This window comes from Schistocerca gregaria, chromosome 2 (assembly GCF_023897955.1).
Source record: "Schistocerca gregaria isolate iqSchGreg1 chromosome 2, iqSchGreg1.2, whole genome shotgun sequence".
NCBI lineage: Eukaryota > Metazoa > Arthropoda > Insecta > Orthoptera > Acrididae > Schistocerca > Schistocerca gregaria.
Window position 1 is genome coordinate 346,405,982 of NC_064921.1, and position 22,853 is coordinate 346,428,834.

A 22,853-nucleotide genomic window follows, 5' to 3' on the forward strand; every position below is an offset into this window, starting at 1 on the left:
AGTTAACCAGTAGGTTGCCAGTAAGCCAACATATGATAAACATGTAGTTAAAGTATGTTGTATGAAATGCGGGATTCCGCAGGCATCATATACTGCTACATCAATATGGCGGAGAAGGAGACTGATTGGATAATGCCCTCCCTACTCTTAACTTTCAGTTGATTCACCCCCTTCAGTTGCTGTGGCTGGCATGAGGTTCGCAATGCCTGAGTGGTTGGTTTGATTGACTGCAGTTCGTTTTTACCACCTCAACCACTCATCTGCCCTTCGAAGCATGATCTGTGTGTCCATCAACGAGATGACAGCGTGAAACGGGACCGAACACTGAATAACACTGCCTCTTCGACATGTTTCCTTGCGTGCTCTGTCTGCTGCATCATTTCCCCACATACTTAGTTGTCCGTTCACCCTGCAGAATATCAGCTCTGCCTTTTTTTTTTTTTTTTTAGATCTGCTGTACAGCGCCTGGAACAGTTAGAATCTCTCGTACTGGATACATTTATTCAACAGATTGAAAGGTACTTCCTATTGCTGTGGCATCTCAGCTCCTCCGGTGCCTTAGTGACTTGGTATACTTCGGCGTGATTATTTTGTAGTTATGGGATCCCATTAGCGAAAACAGCTGAACAACCGAATACCTGATCCAGCAGTATATGCAGGGTGTTTCAGAAGTGGTGATCAATATTCAGGAATATGAAAGGAATGATCATTCGAAACAAGTGTCAAGTAAATAAAGGCTCTAACACGCATACCTTTTGAGGTGTGAGTACTTCATCTTCTATACTTTGAAACACAACTCTTCGAATGAACAAGTGCTCATACCTTTTAAGTATGCATTTCAGAGTACGTGTTCGCTGAACTATAGTCTGCTTTAGCCCATAGAACAACATCGCAAAATGTGGAAAGCAAAGAGTTTGCAGTAGAAGAGATTTGTTTAACAGTATCGAAGATCAAGAATTGCTCATAGCTCTTAAGGTATGCCGTAAAAGTGGTTTTTATTTTCAGTTGTAAATTTTTTAATCTCCCTCTGGAGTAGGGGCTGGGCGGTGAGTGTTGTGGTCTCTCTCACTGAAGCTGTGTTTGGGAATTCCTGACTCCCCTCTCTGGCCAAGACCCTCCTTTTCTCCCTTTTATCGCTTTTTAGATTTGGTTAGTCTCCTTTTGCAATACGCCCTTTTACACTCCAGCAGTTGACCGCTTTTGAATAGCAAGTGGTCTTGCCTGTACTGCATCTGCGTCAGAGGTGGGATATTCCTGCCTTGGAGTTGCCCTCATACTGACTTTCCTCCTTTTGTCTTTACTATTGATAGCATGACAGCACTTTTGCGTTTTTTAGTCTTTTTACCTTTCATCGTTATGACTCTTCTGAGATATACATCCATCCAAATGGACCACCTTTGAAATTAGGGACTGATGACCTTGCTGTTTGGTCCCTTCAACACCAACCAACCAACTTAAGGTATGCCATTTAGAGTCCGTTTGACTTCTTTTGTTTCGAATGATCATTCCTGTCATATCCGTGAATATTGACCACCACTTCTGAAACATCCCATATAACGACGAAACCCGAATCGTTGGGCACCTTCATTGATCGATTGTTTCAGATATTGTCAGCTGAGGTTGAGTCATTCTTAAAGATGCATTTACTTTCCAGTTCTCAATTGATTACTTGCAATTGTATAAAATTAAGAAACATTACATTTCTAATGAGTGTAGGCTTTTACACGGAATGTGTATCATAAGTTTGTGGAGCAATTTGTCCCAGACTTGGTGTAACAGACCCACATTATGAATAGTGTTAGATCACTGTTCTGTTGTTGAGTAAACACCAGTGCTCCAATAATGAATGCATATTGAAAGGAAATACTGTGTATCAATCTTAAAACTTCATTTCAGTGGACAGAGCACAGAAATTAAAAGCACAGAATTATAAAACTTTAAATTTAGGAACTAACAGCTGGCCCGGCTCAAAATTAGGTACAGTAAGAGGCCTCATTAGAAAGAGAATAATTACAAAGTTCAATGTACTTCCATCCAGCTGGCTATTAACATCCTGATTAAATCTCTTTGAGAATTCTCTTTCACTCAACAATACGGTGTGTAAGTAAAATACGTGTACAAAATCTGTGTTTAGATGGGATAAAAGAAATGCTTTGTTACGCAAATATCGGCGAACGTTCTCCCGCGACCGGTCCATAAAGTTTTTAAGTATAGTGACGTTTTGAGACGGTGTTCTTAGTACCGTATTGGAGATGTTTCACTCTTATGGGTTTCTTTTTGTGTGGGCAGCTGAAGCGTTTGGTGCACGAGACAGCGATACGAGCTCTAGAAGAGCTTGTTGACCGTTTGGCTGATACTGCAGCCGTTAAACTTGATAAGCCTGCTTGCTTTGAACGTGTTCGACAATTATTAGCGCGCAGTTGTCAGTTGTGAATTAACGTAAACGGACGAAATTTTAAACAGTGCCTCTAAAACCATGTCACAGGGCAGACTGAACACCGTTTCTGAACATCACTAGCGCAAAACCTTCATCGAACCTCTAGCGGGGAACGGTGCACCTGGCATTTGTCACACAGTCTCTCTTTATCTCCTCTAAACACTCTTTAAGATTTTGTATAAGTAGTTTCCTTAATCATTGCATGGATTTTCTGATTGTACTCACTTTTAACGTCCCATCACCAGCTTCTCCCAAACTTTTCCATACCGTTACCTGTGCGTTTTTTTTTGTCACCAGCAGGAATTTGATAAACTGAATATTTTCACTCTGAAAAGTTCCGTGACACGATACTAATTCTCTCTCTCTCTCTCTCTCTCTCTCTCTCTCTCTCTCTCTCTCTCTCTCTCTCCCTCCCTCCGTCCCTCCCCCTTTCTTTCCTTTTTCTCAGAGGTTATTATTAGTAGTGTTAAGTATGTTATATGGAACCCAAAAATATTACTCTTCTTCCATTGTGGCCCAGGTAAGTTAAAAGGTTGGGAACCCCAGATCTACAGCTTTCTTTCGATGTTCATGATGCTACTTTCCTTTCTAAGGCTCTCCTCAAAACATACGCAGTATTTCAACAATTCCAGATACTCCAGGACCAGTCACCCCTTTCTGATCTGAATATTGTTTCTCTGTTATTAGAGAAACTTTAGGTTTCGTCCTTCATTATCCTAATATTAAATATTAAATGTTCCCTTTCCAGTTCCTAGCAGCTTGTCTTTCCGATCACACGTGTGAAAATTCTCACCTTGTTTCCTTACAACAAAAATATTGAGCTACAAAACTAAGTATTGTTGTCTGTAGTGACTTCTTCCTTGTTCACTGAAGTTCGAACAATAATTACAATGTGAACAACACTTGTAAAACAAAAGGGGCAACCGAGAAACGAGTTGCTTCTGATTTTATCAAGTGAAAGTAAAATTTAAAATATCTACAGTGGAATGATACTAACCAGAAGAACCAATCTCATACCAGTTGGCGGTATTTTAATTCTCTAAGATTAATAATAAATCATCTACGATTAATAATAAATCAACATTGAGTAAAAACGCATCCAATTGCTGTACACAGCGTAGTGTAAAATAGTTGCGTAGGCAACTGAAACGGCAGTGTCAGTTTAGATTCGTCTCTTTCAGAGTAAGACTACGTCGAAAGACTCACAATGATTAACAGATATTAATTAATAAAGGCTGTTGAATTACAAGTTGGTTTAGCTAACTTTAACCAATTATGTAACGTCCAATTTTAACTTAGTCCGTAGAGCTATAGCTAGGGTCAACTCGCGAATGGCACGCAGCATTATTATTCCATAGTCTTGATCTAAAACGACTTAACTAAATTTTATACCATCAATTTGTTGCTAACAAAACAAATTCTTCGCTTTATATATTTTTCAAGACATAATTTGTGGTATTTTTAAAACGTTTCACATGTAATCACTAGTTCAAAATGCAAATTGCTTCGAAACATTTTAGTCAAATTAAAATTTCCAGATGGATATAATCTTTGATTCACTTAAACTGTAAAATTTATCCGAAAATACTAAAGTATTTACTCCTTTTTTCTGCAATTAATTACGTGTCCAGTATGGTCTACGAAACCAGTTTAAGGAGACGTGAACATGTCCGCTGGAACTGCAAATTGATTGCTGTTTCAGGCGCCCTATTTGTCCTATAATACACAACGTAGACTTGCATGCCATATAACACAAGCTTCACGGCGTACTCTCGGCCGCAACGGAAATGAGATCCCAGCAGGGTAAAGTATCGCCTCGCTTCACTTGGAGCAGTAACCATCAGTGAGCGCCACATTCAATTAAAATAGGACGTGCTAGTTACTTTAAATAATACAAATATATTGTTCTTCGATATTTTACTTAACAGCATTCATCTGAATCGTTGTTTTATGTCTTAAAAATAACTAGTGGACTTCCGAGCACCCAGCGCTTGTTGTCAGATTGCTGAAGTTTTCGTTGGAATGACTTTAGTTTGTTGACGAAACACTTTCTAATCTCCTGACGTATAAAAATTTTCTGCTTCTCGTCACCTAATGAACTTCGCGTTACTTGAAACGGTTGTTCAGGATAGTGAGAGGTTTACGTCGTGCCAATTGTGTTGTTACACTTGATATATCTACACTAACAAAACTGTCTAGAAATGAAATTTTTATGTAATGCACCACACCATAACGTTCGGTGCATTCAAGATAATCTGCAGGGAATGACACAGTGAGCCGTTCCTCTGTAGGCTGCCGTTTGTCAAGGCTACTGTTGAGTCAGGGCGCCATGCAGCTACGGGAGGAAGATTGGCTGGCTGGCCGTGAGGGGTAATAAACTGCGTCAGTGAAGCAGTATGGTATGTGGAACATCGCGTTCCACATACCATACACTCACAGGACGAAGTGATGCTGACCATCCCGCTTCCAAGTAGGAAACTGTGCCCTAACACAAGGCTTCATACTCCGGCGACAGGAGTTCGACTGTGATGCCTCTGACTTAAAAATCACTACATGGACAGTGAGTGTGTCTCGTGTAATGATAGAGCAAACGCAAATTTAGGTAGATTTCTTCCCTCCACTTCAGTTGATACGACGAGAGTGGTACATCTTTAAACATGAAAAGTGACGTTCAGCAAAATTGTAACATTAACGCTGGACACGTACCTGAAAATTCTTGAAATCAGTTGTAAAAATCATTAACAGTTTTAGGCACAATCACAGTTCCAAATTCGTCCACAATCGGACGTAATTCTGTCAATTAAGAATATATTCGAACAGTTGCATTAAATTCATCCACAAAAGTCCAATTCAATACAAAATAGTATGTGGTATATTAATACTGGTTGTATGCTGTCACACAGTGTATCATTACATAAAGCTAAACGTTCTCCCATTGTCAACAGAATTCATAGTTTCCTTAACCACAGAATGAAATATAAAATTACATGTATTGGGAAAACAGGTCACAAAAAGGGTATACGTACGTACATACACGGAAGAGCCAAAGAAACTGGTACACCTGCCTAATATCGTGTAGGGCGCCCGCGAGCACGCAGAAGTACCTCAGCACAACGTGGCATGGACTCCACTAATGTCTGGATTAGAGGTGGTAGGAATTGACACCATGAATCGTGCAGGGCTGCCCATAAATCCGTAAGATTGCGAGGGGTTGGAGGTCTCTTCTGAACAGCACGTTGCAAGGCGTCCCAGACATGCTCAATAACGTTCGTGTCTGAGGAGTTTGGTGGCCAGCGGCAGTGTTGAAACTCAGAAGAGTGCTCCTGCAGCCACTCTGTAGCAATTCTCGACGTTTGGGGTGTCGCATTGTCCTGCTGGAATTGCCAAAGCCCGTCGGAATGCACAATGGACGTGAATGGATGCAGGTGACCAGACAGGATGCTTACGTACGTGTCACCTGTCAGAATCGTGTCTAGGCGTGTCAGGTGTCCCATATCACTCAAACTGCACACGCCCTACACCATTAGAGCCTCCACCAGCTTGAACAGTCCCTGCTGACATGCAGGATCGATGGGTACGTGAGGTTGTCTCCATACCTATACCCACTCGATACAATTTGAAACGAGATTCATCCGATCAGGCAACATGTTTCAAGTCATCAACAGTCCAACGATGGTGTTGACGGGTCCAGGCGAGCTGCAAAGCTTTGTGTCTTGCAGTCATCAAGGGTACTCATGTGGGCCCTTCAGCTCCGAAAGGTCATATCGATGATGTTTCGTTGAATGGTTCGCACGCTGACACTTGTTTATGACCCAACATTGAAATCAGCAGCAATTTGTGGAAGTGTTGCACTTCTCCCACGTTGAATGTTTTTCAGTCGTTGGTCCCGTTCTTGTAGGATCCCTTTTCGGCCGCAGAAATGTTGGGGATTTGGTATTTTACCGGACTCAGGATATTCACGGTACACTCATGAAATGGTCGTTCGGGAAAATCCTCACTTCATCGCTACCTCGGAGATGCTGTGTCCCAACACGCGTACACCGACTAGAACACCACGTTCAAACTCACGTAAATCTTGATAAGCTGACGTTGTCGCAGCAGTAACTGATTTAACAACTGCGCCGCCGCCGCCGCCGCCGCCGCCGCCGCCGCGCACATTGTGGAGGGTTGAACCCTCTGCTATGATCGAAGTTCTAGCGCCCTTAAGGCGCTTCTTCTTCTGGCATGATTTTTGTTTGGAGATGGGATGTCGTGATGTGTCGGTGTTGCTTGACTTTTGTGCTTGTTTTTTTAATTATATATATATATATATATATATATATATATATATATATATATATATATATATATATACGGCCTGTTGACTAGCCGGGAATATTATATTAAATTATAGAATAAAGGATAGAAGGAGGAATAGTTAGAGTGAGTGAAATCGAAAGGCCATTATCCTGGCCGCCTCTTCTTCGTAGCGGCGTCTTCATATTGGTGGCAGACAGACTTGAGGTGATGGTTTGGGGGGGCAGGGGGGGGGGGGAAGAAAAAGTAGTCAGAGTGACAGTTTGAGAAGTGGAAAGAGGAAGGGCCTGTCGTGATTAGGCCAACATTGGGGGGCAGAGTGGGTGGAAGGGGGAGTGGCGTGCTTGTGAGGGTGAATGACATGACATGTTGGTGGATGATCGATGATGTGAGAGAGAGTAGTTGACATGAGATGAGGTGGCTTATGCATGCGAATTCATGGGGGGCGGAAAAGGTCTGGCCATCGAGTGATGGCTAGACGATGAACACGGGTACCCAGGGAGAGGATTAAGGGATTAGGAGAGTGACGTGTTTGTTGGTAGGAGGAATTGGCTGCAGATAGGATGCGGGTGCAAAGGAGCGGCACGTCGGCCAGGTTGTGGAGCTCTTGGGTTGGGAAGTCGAAAGGGAGGTGGAGGGCACGCCGGAGAGCCCGATTCTGGACGGTTTGGAGTCGGCGGAGGTGGGTGGGGGCAGCATTGCCCCACACCACCGCCGCATATTCAAGGATGGGACGAACAAGGGAGGTGTACAGTCTAACAGCAAGGTGTGTGGGGAGTGAAGAGGTTGGATTGATGAGAGGGTAGAGCAGGCAGAGCCGCCCCATTGCCTTACGACGCACGTCATCGATGTGGGGGCGCCAGGTGAGGCGCTGGTCCAGGGTAACGCCCAAGTACTTCGCAGTACGAGTCCAGGGGACTGGGGTACCAAGGGCCGTCACCTGAGGGAGCCGAATGGGAATATGGCGTCGGCAGATGATAAGGGCTTGGGTCTTGGAGGGATTAAATGCCAGACGCCAGGTCCTAGCCCAATCGGTTAAGGATTCTGTAGCCCCCTGGAGCCGCTGTTGTAGACCTGCCGCACTCCGAGAACGAGAGAAGAGTGCAGTATCATCTGCGTAGAGAGCTAAATGTACTCTCGGCGCAGAGGGCAGATCGGCTGTGAAGAGGGCGTAGAGTAGCGGTCCAAGTACGCTACCTTGTGGTACTCCTGCCCTAATGCGTCGTCGTGTAGATTTCCCATCAGGGATCCTAACGTGGAAGGTGCGACCTTCCAGGTATGTGGCTATTAGCCTTACGTGAGACACTGGAAAGCCAAGGGAAAATAATCTGTGGAGCAGCCCTTCGTGCCAGACCGAGTCAAACGCTCTGGACACGTCGAGGAGTATGGCTCCGAAGTACTCCCTACGTTCTGTGGCGTCCAGTGCCTCTTCTACAAGACGCAGGAGTTGGTGAGTGGTTGCGTGTCCCTGCCTGAAGCCAAACTGCTCATCAGGGAGGACTCGTTCTCGAGCAATATGGATGAGCAGACGTTTAAGGTACAGCCTCTCGAACACCTTGGAAATGGCGGGCAAGATGCTGATGGGGCGGTAGCTGGCAGGGGAACGAGGATCCTTCCCAGCCTTGGGGATGGCGACCACCTCAGCATGTTTCCAGGCAGTGGGATATTGCCTGGTTGTGAAGATGTTGTTGAAGGTGGCCGTCAGGATGGGAATAGAAGCTGGGGGTAGCTGCTTGAGGAGGGCATTCGTCAGCTTATCGGGGCCGCCAGCTTTCTTGGATTTGAGGTACCGGAATTGCAGTTCAACCTCTTCTTCATTGATGGGGGTGATTTCATCCTCAGGGTCCTGAACGGCAAGGAATTGTGGGAGGCGTGCCGTTACCAGGCGGATGTGGTCGGGGTCAATGAGGTCATTGACCGGGGTGAAGTTGTGCGCGAAGACATCAGCCAAGGCATTTGCCTTGGCGTCTGGTTCGGACACAAAATCATTGCCGACCTGGAGGGGGGAATCCTTTGCTCTCGTCTCAGAAGGCTTTTTGTGAGCCGCCAAGCGGACGGGTCACTCAAGTCAGTGGCAGAGATTTTGTTCTCCCATGCCTGATTGCGGTGGTCTTGCACTGCAGCCTTGATTTGGCGCTGTAATCTATTGATGAGGCGCTTGGTTGCCGGATTCCGAGTGAGCTGCCATTCTCGGATGGTCCGGTTTTTCTCTGTGATGAGAGCAAGGATGTTGGGGGGGGGGAGCGGACGCAGATGGTCTGGGGGCCGGAGTGGACGGTGAGGGGTCGCTGCTGTTGCAGCATCTAGGGCTATGGTGGTGAGGTGAATGAGGGTGCGATCTGCGTCAGTTTGATCGGCAGCAGGGATTGTGGGTAGGGCTGCTTCGACCTGTCGCTGGTAGGACTGCTAGTCAATACCGCGGATCTTCAGGCCTTCACTCGGCGCCGTCGGGACTCCAACGAGATCGATGGAGTAGATGACCGGCCGGTGGTCAGAGGCTAGAGCGATGCGGGTGGGGTAGACCTTTCATCACTGCGATGTCTAAGACATCTGGGAGACGTCCTCCAGTGGGGTATATGGTGGGGTCATGCGGGCCGATGGTGCGGGCGTGGTGCCGCTCAGCGACCCGGAGAAGTCGACGACCAGGTGTGTTTGTTAGTCTACTATTCCAGGCAGCATGTTTGGCATTGAAATCACCGCCAACGAAGACGTCGTTGCCGAGCGACAGCAATGCCTCGTAGTCTGGTGTTTCAAGAAGGCCTCGAGGTGGTCTATAAAGAGCCACGAACGTGGTGGGACCCCTCACCGTGCGGACAACAACGCCAGTGGCTTCCACGGTGTTAAGTTGGGGGAGGGGAATGGGGGTGGTGACGGAGGGAGTTACGTACGTACAACGCCGTGCGGCCATAGGCGGCGCACGCGGGCTTGTCCCACGTGAAGGGGGCCCTGGTGCGCAGATTTCCCTAATATTGGCCCTAGGTGCAGTTTCATTGATGGCTGCATGAATGAAACTGCAACCGGGAGTGGCAGTGGAGGGGCAGACAATCGTGGATGTGATGGTTGTGGTGGTGATAGTAGTGGTGCCGATGGTAGTGATCGGCAATGTGACGTCACCGGCGGCGGCAGTCTTGGTCCTTTTTGAAGTCCCTGCGGTGTCCGTGGTCGTGCGCGTGGTCGTTTAAGTGGGGAGCCGGATGGGGCCGCCGACGAAGCAAGCTCCGCCGGACGGCGATCCGCCACACCCGTCGCATCAGTACGCATACTCTTCGGCCGCGGCATCCCAGCTCGGAATGAACTGCGCCAGACACTCTGTCTTATATAGGCGTTACCGACCTCAGCGCCGTCTTGTGCCTGTTTATATAACTCTGTATTTGAATACGCATGCATATACCAGTTTCTCTGGGGTTTCAGTACACACACACACACACACACACACACACACACACACACACACACAGATGGGGAGGAGGCATGTTGTGCGGGTATATTAACATGTGCCGCTGGGGCTGAGAGAGAGAGAGAGAGAGAGAGAGAGAGAGAGAGAGAGAGAGAGAGAGAGAGAGAGAGAGACTCAGTAATAGTGAGAGAAGTGGCCAGATGAGGTAGACTGACAGAAGTGGAGGGGAGGGAGATAGGGAGATGGATAGGGACAGGGAGGGGGAATGGGAGGGACAGAGAGAGGAGGGGAGGGAGGAAGAGATGGACACAGATATGGGGAGGAGTCGTGTGCCCTATGTGCCGAATGCTTATCTAGGTTAACCTGCAGGAAAGTCTAGTTGCTATATAATTCACAATGATCAGTTTGGCTAAGTGCCTTCGTCACATCCTGAAAAATATTCTGACGAGAGTATCTACGTCAATTCTCTTATTAAAATACTCATAATGATCTGATGATGGTAATAAGCTGAAACGGGCCATCGTAATGTGCTATCATGTCAGACATTGATGCATAAAGTGCCACATCTTGTCGTGGACTCGTTTATAGGCTTTATCTTCAGTCGATAAACTTCAGTCGTGACTTACGTCAGTTATTGTGGTACATATCACATCTTGATTTTCCATCAGCCTGGTCTAATGTGTCAAGAGGTCTGTACCCTTCCGCTGGAAAGGGGGGGGGGAGACAAAGCACACATTAAATTTTCAAAGGGGAATTGGAGGTCATTTGGTGAAAACCATAAAACGGAACTTTCCAAAAATACACCTTCAGATTCATTTTCAAATATCCAATACAGCTCTGTCTGGCGATCTGACCTTTAATCTTTTGAAAGGTGGCACGGTGACTTAGGCAATGGACACCCATCCCCTAGAACCATGATTCAAAATATTGCCTGGCAATCCATCGGTTCTCCTTGGTTTCCCTATGGGTTTAAGGCATGGGCTGTTACATAGCTTTTAAAAGAAGACTGTGCCTTATAAATGCCCTTCTGCTGCTAGCACTGCCACCATTGCTAATTTTTTAGGGCCACTCCAAAAGAAATACATAGCACTCTTTTTAAACATCCAACTTATTTTCAATACCTTCGATATGTTTACGGCATGTTGATACATTCTTGAGAGGAAGTCATGTTTCCACATACCCGCGCTTGTCAGCTGCCTTACGCTATTGTGGAGGGAAGGCCTGTGTACCTGAACAGTAGAAGTCAAGACCAGCACGTTTGAGCCACTGTTTAGCAGCCCTCACAAGGGAGTCATCATCTTCAGATCTCGTTATGCGAAGGGATTCCTTCAGTTCACCGAAAAGCCGGTCACCATACGATGCCAGATCAGGTTTGTAAGGTGGGTGTTTGTGTTTTCCATCTAAGCATGTGATCTGGGGTGGTTTCCTCCCTGACATGTGTCCAGACTGCATGCAACAGTAAAACATTGTCTTCGCTCACGTCGAGCGCGATGCATTAGGGTTTGAACTTCAAGGGTTGCCACATAGTGATTCTGTTTGGCATGATCTCTCGAATCTAAAAACACAGTAGCAATTAACTTTCCTTCTGAAGGTACAGTTCTGAATTTCTTCTTGTTTGGCGAGTTTGCATGATGCCATTCCATTGTTGCTTTTTCGTCTCCAGTTCAAAGTGATGCAAATAGATTTCATCTCCCGTCACAGTTCTTGTAAAGAGGCCATCTTCAGAATTCTTCTACTGTTCCAAAAGTTCGCTGCAGACTGTCTTCCGTGTTTCTTAATGGTCATCTGTCAACACTCTTTAAACCCACTAGGAGCAAACTTTACGCATGCAACCCCCCCCCCCCCCCCCCACACACACACACACACACACACTCACTCACACTATTTTCCTACTGTTACCAGGATTGACATGCTTTTCCTGTTACGTGTTTGTCATCCAAAATCAGATTGTGAACACGCTGCACATTGTCACGACTCTGTGCTCCTCTGCTCAGTTTCACTGAAGGTTCCAATTACTGGCGTATCATTTTCATCAGATAATCTGTTCCCCTGACGATTAACTGTAGTTATCAACGACGTCATTCCCATACGTCCTCCTCAATCTCTTCTGGCATATTCTTCTCCTCTTAACGCAGGAAGTTAATAACAGTGCCCACGTAGCTTCAGACGAACATGAAGTGCAACAGCCATATTTATAGGGAGCTGCGACAGCGCGACTTGGCGAAACTGGTGGAATTAAATTTCAATACAATCGGCAAGAATGTTTGTAGCCTCTGTGAGTAACAGAGTTGTAGAACAAAAGTTAGAGTTTTGAAAAAAATATTGTGCCAGTCTTTAGGAGTGACCTCTGTGTTTCTTGTGTTCTTAATTTTACTACTATTACCACTTTTTCTTGTACTAATGCTATTTCTCCTTCTCCTTTTTCTCGTCCACCTCCTTTTTTCTTGCCTCCTCCTCCTCATTTTTCTTCTTGTACTGCTTCTCCTTTTTCTTCTCTGCCTCCCATCCATTTTCTTCTTGTACTGCTTCTCCTTTCTCTTCTCATGCTACTTCTTGCTGTATTACTACTATTTCCACTTGTGCAGGTGAAAGCCCGCATGGCCGCCAGCTCGCTGCCGCCATGTCCACGAGGAGTCGAAGCAGCAGCCTCAGTAAGAGCAGGCTGTGGACGGTGCCAGAGACGGCGCTGCCCATGGAGACCCAACACCAGCAGGACAAACTGTCCTCGGATGAGCACCAGCAGCGGGCGCGCGACCTGCGCAAGCAGTACTCGGCCGGGCCGGACCCCGAGGCCGAACCTGACGACCAGGAGGTGGACGACAGCGACGGCGGCTACGGCTGGGTCGTCGTCTTCGCAGCGTTCGCCACCAACTTCATAGCGGACGGCGTCACCTTCACGTTCGGCGTGCTCTTTGTGGACCTGCTGCGCGTCTTCGGCGAGGCCAAGAGCCACACGGCTAGCGTGGGCGGCCTCTTCATGGCCATGCCGCTGCTCGCCGGACCCGTGGCCAGCGCGCTCGCCGAGCGCTACGGCTGCAGGGTCGTGAGTACCTCCTCTTACTGCGCCTTTAGCCGTAGTTGCTGGCTCGATCCGTTGAGGGCCATTTGGGAGATGGAATAATACAAGGTGTATAAAAAGAATCATCTGATTTGGCATGTCTATACTTCTGAAACTGATGAAACAATACAATGAATTTTGTTTATTTCATGAATGGGAAACACACTTCTTTTTCATTTTTTTTCATAGGTTTTCGGTAACCCCCCCCCTCTTCAGATTCACAGTGTACGTAAATGCGGTATTCAAATGGTTTTGTTGCAACCCGTGTTCACTTAGGTACAAGCAGCCTTTAGTGGTCCCCCCTGCAGGTCCGGGGGTTAGAATAGGCCCGAGGTATTCCTGCCTGTCGTAAGACGCGACTAAAAGGAGTCCCTCCCCCTCAAGGGGTTGTTAGCGCCTGCGTCTGGAGACGGACGGTTCCACGATCTACGTATATTTGCGGTCATTTTGGATTTTCACTTCTTCTGGTTTCTTCCTTCCTTTGGTTGGTTTCTTCCTTCCTTTGGTTGGTTTCTTCCTTCCTTTGGTTGGTTTCTTCCTTTGTTCTTCTCCATCTCACTGTCCTACTTACCCGTTATCCTTGCCCCCCCCCTCCCCGCCCGTTCTCATTGGCGGTGCCCCCCCCCCCCCCTCTCGGCGTTTGATACAGTCTGTCCTCTCTCTCTCCCTCTCTCGCTCTTCTTCTTTCCTCACTATGCGTGCCTGAAGGCCGACCCGCGCGTTCGCACGCGTAGCTGGTCACGGGGTAACACATAATTACCCGCCCTGGGTAGACGAGTAAGGCACGCACGTACCCCCTGGTAAAGGCCAGGCCCAGGGAGGGGTGATTGCCTGACTTGACACCTTCCGACCATGCCGATTGGTCCCACCGTCCGTTTCTCGGGAGGTGTGACCTGAGGTGTGAACAATCACCTAAGGCGGGAGTACCCTCTGAGAGGGTCCCCACAAGGAAGGAGCGTGCTGTCGGAGATGCTGGCAATCATGGGGGATTCCTCCGCAATGGATCTCTCTTCTTCTATCTCGACTTCTGCCCACAAACGGAAACTTGACCAGCCACCAGTGACAAAAGTACTGCCGCCTGCCTCACAGTTCCTCGTAGTTTCTCGATTTGAGGACGGAAAGGATTTTTACTCTGTCAACCCTTTAGTTATCCAGAAGGGCGTAGATGCCATAGCCGGATCGCTCAAGACTTGTACCAGGTTGTGTAACGGTACCTTGTTTCTAGAAACCGAGAGCGCCTTTCAGGCACAAAACTGCTTCGGGCTAAACTCCTGTACACGTTCCCTGTCTGAGTGGAGGCTCACCGCACTTTGAATTCGTCTCGTTGTGTGTTCTATACTAGATCACTCGACGGATTGACTGACGAGGAGATTCAGTCTTTCCTCACTAAGCAGGGCGTGACGGCTGTCCATAGGGTCATGAAAAAGGTCAACAATGACCTTGTACCGACCCAGACACTTTTCTTGACCTTTGATAGTGTTCAGCTGCCGTCGAGCATCAAAACGGGTTACGAAGTTATTTCTGTTCGCCCCTATGTCCCGACACCTACGCGCTGCTACCAGTGTAAGCGTTTTAATCACACTCGCCAGTCTTGTTCCAATGCGGATAAATGTCACTTGTGGCAGGGTTGCCCATGAGGGTGACTGTCCACCTCTGTCTCCTCGTTGTGTGAACTGTCAGGGTGACAATGCAGCGTCCTCCCACGACTGTCCCATCTACAAGGAAGAACGATGTATACAGAAAATTCGGCTCAAAGAGAAAGTGTCCACCTCGGCTGCTCGCAAGCTATTTGCAAGTAGGAAGCCCACGCTGCTCCCAGCGGAGAAATACAGTACTGTCCTCGCCTCTCCTCGGACTACCAGGGAAGTGGCGACGCAGACATGTGATCTGACCCTCAGCACTACGGTCGTCCGTTCGGCCAGTGCTAAGATCGCTTGGTCGACGTCTCCTCTTCCTCCCCTCAGACACAAGCACCTTCATCGGCTTCTGCCAAGACGAAGACCCAGAAGCAGATGCACGGGCCTTCAAGAAATAACCGTCTCGTGCAGACTTCCTACGTACCTCGAACTCCCAGCCATCGACCAATACTTCCACAAAACGACCTTCCAAGAAGGCTCATAGGAAGCACAGTTCTCCTTCTCCGCCACGACGCATTTTTTTCTTCTGCGCCACCCAGCGGTTGCCGCCCCAGGCCGTCATCCGTTTCGCCTGGCCGCACCGCTGGTAGCCGAACATCTGGCAGTTCACCAGTGGAGGAAGCTCCCCCTCCCGGGCGATGAACTTACAGAACCAATGGACGATGACTGCCCGCCTACTGCTAGCGGCGGCAGTGCTCGCTCGAAGCCAGGCCCTCAGCGGCCTTCGAGGTGACCCCTTCTTGCACCTTCTTCTTCTCCTCACGATAGCACTTATTCACTGGAATATTCGCAGCATTCGTTCCAAGCGAGAGGACTTAAAGCTGCTGCTCCGCTCGCACCGTCCGCTCGTCGTAGCCCTCCAGGAAACGAAGCTATGCCCATGCGTTCAAATTGCCTTGGCACACTACACCTCTGTGCGTTTTGACCTACCCCCTGAGGCAAGTATTCCGGCTCATGGAGGGGTTATGTTGCTGGTCCTGGATGATATTTTCTACGTTGCCATCACATTGCACATCGGCCTGCAGGCAGTTGCCGTCCGCATTACTCTCCCCACTTTTACATTTTCCATTTGTACGGTTTACACTCCATCGTCGTCTGCCTTTACCAGGGCAGACATGATGCAAATTATTGCTCAGCTACGTGCACCATTTTTGTTAACTGCAGACTCCAATGCCCACCATCCTCTTTGGGGCTATCCAGCATCCTGTCTGAGGGGCTCCCTGTTAGTAGACCTTTTCAACCAGCTCAATCTTATCTGCCTCATTACTGGCGCTCCTACTTTCCTTTCGGACACATCTCACACCTATTCCCATTTAGACCTCTCTATATGTACTACCGAACTTGCACGCCGCTTTGAGTGATATGCACTTTCTGATACATATTCGAGCGACTACTTCCCGTGTGTTATCCATCTCCTGCATCATACCCCCTCTCCGTGCTCAACTAGTTGGAACATCTCCAAAGCAGACTGGGGGCTCTTTTCTTCCAGGGCGACCTTTCAGGATAAAACCTTCATAAGCTGCGATAGTCAGGTCGCACACCTCACGGAAGTCATTCTCACTGCTGCTGAATATTCCATCCGTCACACTACTTCTCCTCCACGTCGCGTACCGGTCCCCTGGTGGACCGCAGCATGTAGAGACGCTTTACGTGCTCGTAGACGTGCTTTACGCACCTTTAAACGCCACCCTACAGTGGAGAATTGTATCAATTATAGAAGATTACGTGCGCAGTGTCGTCGTATTATTAAAGAAAGCAAGAAAGCCAGCTGGGCTACTTTCACAAGCACCTACAACAGTTTTACTCCTTCTGTTGTCTGGGGTAGCCTGCGCCGGCTATCTGGCACTAAGGTCCACTCACCAGTTTCTGGCTTGACGGTCGCGAATGACGTCCTTGTGGCCCCTGAGGATGTCTCCAATGTCTTCGGCCGCTTTTTCGCAGAGGTTTCGAGCTCCGCTCATTACCGCCCTGCCTTCCTCCCCCGAAAACAGGCAGAGGAGGCTAGGCCACCTAACTTCCGCACCTCAAATCGTGAAAGTTACAATGCCCCATTCACCATGCGGGAACTCGAAAATGCACTTGCCCGGTCACGGTCCTCCGCTCCAGTGCCTTGATTCTATTCATATTCCGATGCTGAAGAACCTTTCTCCTGCGGGTAAAGGTTTCCTTCTTCGTAGTTATATTCGCATCTGGATTGAGGGACATGTTCCCGCATGCTGGCGCGAGTCTATTGTTGTACCGATTCCGAAGCCGGGGAAGGACAAGCACTTGCCATCCAGTTATCGACCCATCTCGCTTACCAGCTGTGTCTGTAAGGTGATGGAGCGAATGGTTAACTCTCGTTTGGTTCGGCTGCTCGAATCTCGACGCCTACTTACCAATGTACAATGTGGATTTCGTAGGCGCCGCTCTGCTGTTGACCACCTGGTTACCTTGTCGGCCTTCATTATGAATAACTTCTTGCGGAAGCGCCCGACCGCGGCTGTGTTCTTTGATTTGGAGAAGGCTTACGACACCTGTTGGAGGGCGGGCATTCTCCGCACCATGCATACATGGGGCCTTCGCGGTCGCCTCCCTCTTGTTATTCGTTCCTTTTTAATGGATCGACAGTTCAGGATACGTGTGGGTTCTGTCCTGTCAGACACCTTTCGCCAGGAGAATGGGGTGCCACAGGGCTCAGTTTTGAGCGTCGCTCTCTTCACCATAGCGATCAATCCAATAATGGATTGCCTCCCAGATGATGTATCAGGCTCCATTTTCGTGGACGATTTTACCATCTATTGCAGCGCGCAGCGTACATATTTCCTGGAGCGCTGTCTTCAGCGTTCTCGTGACCGTCTTTACTCCTGGAGTGTCGCCAATGGCTTCCGTTTTTCTGCCGAGAAGACAGTCTGTATTAACTTCTGGCGCTACAGAGTGTTTCTCCCACCGTCCTTTGGAATCGGTCCCGTTGCTCTCCCATTCGTGGAGACAACAAAATTTTTAGGTCTTAAATTTGACAGGAAACTTAGCTGGTCTCCACATGTCATTTGGCTGCCCGTTGTACCCGTTCTCTAAATGTCCTCCGTGTTCTCAGTGGTATGTCGTGGGGAGCGGATCGAACCGTCCTACTTCGCCTATATCGGTCGATCGTCCGCTCCAAGCTGGATTATGGGAGCTTCGTATACTCCTCTGCACGGCCGTACATCTTACGCCGCCTCAACTCCATACAACATCTGGGTTTACGTCTTGCGATCGGAGCGTTTTATACTAGTCCCGTCGAGAGTCTTCATGCTGAAGCCGGTGAATTGCCACTAACCTACCGGCGCGATATACTGCTTTGTCGGTATGCCTGTCGGCTATTGTCAATGCCTGACCACCCGATCATTCCTTTTTTTGACGACGCTCTCGACCGTCAATACGGGTTGTATGTCTCTGCCCTGCTACCCCCTGGAGTTAGCTTTCGCCGCCTCCTTCAACACCTTGATTTTTCACTCCCTGCAATCTTTCGAGTGGGCGAGAGCCACACACCACCTTGGCTCCAGGCTCAGGTTCGCGTTCACCTCGACCTCAGCTCGCTCCCAAAGGAGGTTACCCCCGGTTCGGTATACCACTCCCGTTTTGTCGACTTCGTTCGAAGTTCATTAATATGACCTTCATTTATACAGATGGCTCTAAGACCAATGATGGGGTCGGGTGTTCTTTTATTGTCGGGGCACAAAGTTTCAAATACAGGCTACATGGCCTTTGTTCGGTCTTCACAGCTGAGCTCTTTGCCCTCTATCAGGCTGTTCTTTACGTCTGCCGCTTATGTCATCTGCTCCGATTCTCTGAGCGCCATCCAGAGCCTCAGTGATCCGTATCCGGTTCACCCTTTCGTGCACCGGATCCAGCGATCTCTACAGCAGCTGGTGGACGACGATTCTCCGGTTAGCTTTATGTGGGTTCCTGGCCATGTCGGTATCCCTGGGAACGAAGCTGGAGATGGCTGCGGTCCTCCAGCCTCGGACAGCTTCTTGTTGTGTCCCTTCATCAGATTGTAGCAGGGTCATTTGTCGGCGCATTTTATCGCTGTGGCATGCCAATTGGGCTGCACTTACGGACAACAAGCTTCGGGCCTTGAAACCTCTTCCCGCGGCTTGGACGTCGTCCTCACGCCCTTCTCGGCGGGAGGAGGTCGCTTTGGCCCGGCTACGAATTGGGCACTGCCGGTTCAGCCATCGCCATCTGCTGACGGCTGCGCCGGCGCCGTTCTGCCCTTGTGGGCAATTGCTGACGGTCCGCCACATTTTAACGTCCTGTCCGGATTTTACTACACTGCGTTTTGATCTTGGCCTGCCATGTACTCTGGATGCCATTTTAGCGGATGACCCAGGAGCTGCTGCTCGCGTTCTTCGTTTTATCAACTTGACAAACCTGTCTAAGGACGTTTGATTATGGTGGTGTTGTTTTTTTAATCCTATGCCTGTTAATACGTCTTTTATAGCGTTGTCCCTTTTAGTTGCTGTTTTAACCCTGTGCCTCGCGGTGCATTCCTAACTTAGTCTGGGCGCTAATGACCATTGTAGTTGTGCGCCCTAAAACCACAAAAAAAGCCCTTAGTGGCTCGCCATCTTTTCTTATTTACAGCTTTTCATGACGTCGCCATTCGGGCTTAGATTTTATATAGCGTGGTCCGAAAATGTCAGTAACGCTCGTAGCGGTGTTGCAGGGCAGGTTGCACCGTGACATAAATGTTAAGAACAATATCGATATATTGCACCGTTTCCGAGTAATTAAGCACTGAGGTTAGCCAATCGGGGCGTGGCGCGCTCACATTCAAGCGGCCTGCCAGGGGCGGTGTTAACTAACGAGTGCTTTGTTGGGTTAGCAGAAACTTGAATTCGCGCGCGCAACGACCTTATTGGATAACTTCAATGCTAAAGAACTCGGAAGCGGCGCAACGTATCGCATTTTTTCTTAACATTTATGTCTCACTACAATCTGCCCTACAACATACATCACGACAAGCGTTTCAGACAATTTCTGACCACCATATACAGGGTGAGTCACCTAACGTTACCGCTGGATGTATTTCGTAAACCACATCAAATACTGATGAACCTATTCCACAGACCGAACGTGAGGAGAGGGCCTATTGTAATTGTTTGATCCAAACCATCCACAAATGCACGGAAGTATGTGTTTTTAACACAAACCTACGTTTTTTTTAAATGGAACCACGTTAGTTTTGTTAGCAAATCTGAACATATAAGCAAATACGTAATCAGTGCCGTTTGTTTCACTGTAAAATGTTAATTGCATCCGGAGATATTGTAACCTAAAGTTGAAGCTTGAAACCTCCGACGTTCAGTTGCGTGTTGTAACAAACACGGGGCACGGTCGGCGAGCAGCATCTGCTGGGAAATGTCCACGATGACGACCGTGTTCACGAGTGTGGCTGTAGTGCAATGTTGTGGTTTGGTCTAGCTGTCGTAGTGTCCGCATGTAGCGCTTGCTGCTATTGTTATTCTGCATTCGTCTCCGCGCGTAGACCAACTGTAGTACACCATGTTACCAGACGTCTGTGATAGTGTAGTGTTGTAGGAACTGTGACCATGGTGTATTCGAACTCTGAAAAGGCGGAGATGATAATCATCTGTGGCGAGTGTCGACGAAATGCAGCTGGAGCCTGCAGGGTGTATGCAGAACGGTACCCGGACAGAGAGCAAAACATCTACCGCCAACTGTATCCAACAGGTATGGTTGTAGCACGTAAACGGGTCCGTAACAGGCACGTCACAGGAGAAGCGGGTGCAGTTGGTGTGTTAGCTGCTGTTGCCATGAACCCACACATGAGTACACAGGACATTGCGAGAGCCGGTGGACTGAGTCAAAGTAGTGTCATGCGCATACTGCATCGTCACCGCTTTCACCCGTTTCATGTGTCGCTACATCAGCAATTACATGGTGATGACTTTAATCATCGAGTGCAATTCTGTCAATGGGCATTGAGAATGCGTTGCAGTTCTACGTGTTTACCGATGAAGCGGGTTTCACAAACCACGGGGCAGTGAATCTACAGAACATGCATTACTGGTCCGTGGACAATCCTCGCTGGCTCAGACAGGTAGAGCGACAGCGACCATGGACTGTAAATGTATGGTGCGGAATCATTGGCGACCACCTCATTGGTCCTCACTTCATTGCAGGGGCCCAAACAGCTGCAACATACATCGCGTTTCTACAGAAAGATCTGCCAACGTTGCTCAAAAAATGTCCCACTGGAAACACGTCGACGTATGTGGTATCAGCATGATGGTGCACCTGCACATTCCGCAAATAACACTAGGCTGACCCTTGACACGATGTTCGGCGGGCGTTTCATAGGACGTGGAGGACGCATAAATTGGCCAGACCGTTCTCCTGATCTTACACCTCTGGACATCTTTCTGTGGGGTACGTTAATGGAGAATGTGTACCGTGATGCGCCTACAACCCCAGAGGTTATGAAACAACGTATTATGGCAGCCTGGGGCGACATTACACCAGATGTACTGCGGCGTGTACGACATTCATTACGCCAGAGATTGCAATTGTGTGCAGCAAATGATGGCCACCACATTGAGCATCTATTGGCCTGACATGTCGGGACAAACTCTCTTCCACTCCATAATTGAAAACGGAAACCTCGTGTGTACGTGTACCTGACCCCTCATGGTAATGTACATGTGCGTCAGTGAAAAAGACCAATAAAAAGGTGTTAGCATGTGGACAGGTGTTAGCATGTGGACGTAATGTGCTGTTCCAGTCTCTCCTGTACCTAAGGTCCATCACCGTTCCCTTTGGATCCCTACGTAATTCGGTGCTCTTCAATACAACGATCGAACAGCGGAGGAGTGGTACTCAAGAGTCAACTTTAGGTTACAATATCTCCGATTGTAATTAACATTTTACAATGCAACAAACGTCACTGATTACGTATTTGTTCATATGTTCAGATGTGCTAACGAAACTAACGCGGTTCCATTTAAAAAAACGTATGTTTGTGTTAAAAAACATACTTCGTGCATTTTTGTATGGTTTGTATTAACCAATTATACTAGCCCCCTCTTCTCACGTTCGGTCTGTGGAATCGATTCGTCGGTATTTGATGTGGTTTACGAAATATATCCAGCGGTAATGTTAGGTAAAAATAAAGTATTAAATTTTTTAAATTATATACAGATGAAAGCCACACTTACATAGTTGCCATTTAAATTAAGGCACTTACCGTAACGATGGACGAGCTTGGAAATTCCTTCGTCGTAAAATTGGGCCGCCTGCGCCTTCAACCACGTGGTTACCTCTTTTGGGACAGAAAAAGGTGTGATTTTTTGTGGATTTCCTGGAAAGAGGCACTACAATAAACTCCCAAAGGTATTACCAAACTCTGCACAATCTCAGAAGAGCAATACAAAACAAGCGCGGGGGAAAGTTGGGCTCAAAGATCTTGCTGAATCACGACAACGCCCGGGCCCCACACGGCAAATGCCACTCGTGAAGTTCTCGAATATTTTAAGTGGGGGTTGTTTCCTCATTCGCCGTACAGTCCCGACCTGGCACCGAGCGACTTCCACTTATTCCCAGCAATGAAGAAGTGGTTGGCTTGCAACGTTTTGATGACGACGCACAGCTTCAAGAAGAGGTAAGCACGTGGTTGAAGGCGCAGGCGGCCGAATTTTACGACGAAGGAATTTCCCAGCTCGTCCATCGCTACAATAGGTGCCCTAATTTAAATGGCAATTATGTAGAAAAGTAGTATTTAAGTGTGGCTTTCATCTGTATATAATATTAGTTCATTAATGTCTTATATACCTATTATGTTTTAGAACAGTTAATTCTGAAGACGACGCTCATAGTAGCCGGCCGCGGTGGTCTCACGGTTCTAGGCGCTCAGTCCGGAACCGCGGGACTGCTACGGTCGCAGGTTCGAATCCTGCCTCGGGCACGGTTGTGTGTGATGTCCTTAGGTTAGTTAGGTTTAATTAGTTCTGAGTTCTAGGGGATTGATGACCACAGATGTTAAAT

General features: G+C 48.0%; 1 protein-coding gene across 3 annotated transcripts in view; it reads left to right on the top strand.

The window, feature by feature from the left end:
• LOC126337026 (monocarboxylate transporter 13-like) overlaps positions 1 to 22,853 on the top strand; it is a 213,576-nt gene that overhangs the window by 118,701 nt on the left and 72,022 nt on the right. For all 3 annotated transcript variants that reach the window (XM_050001304.1, XM_050001306.1, XM_050001305.1), the window contains exon 2: positions 12,716 to 13,173. In XM_050001304.1, coding sequence (XP_049857261.1) covers positions 12,716 to 13,173 — 458 coding nt within the window. The remainder of the gene's footprint in view (positions 1 to 12,715; positions 13,174 to 22,853) is intronic.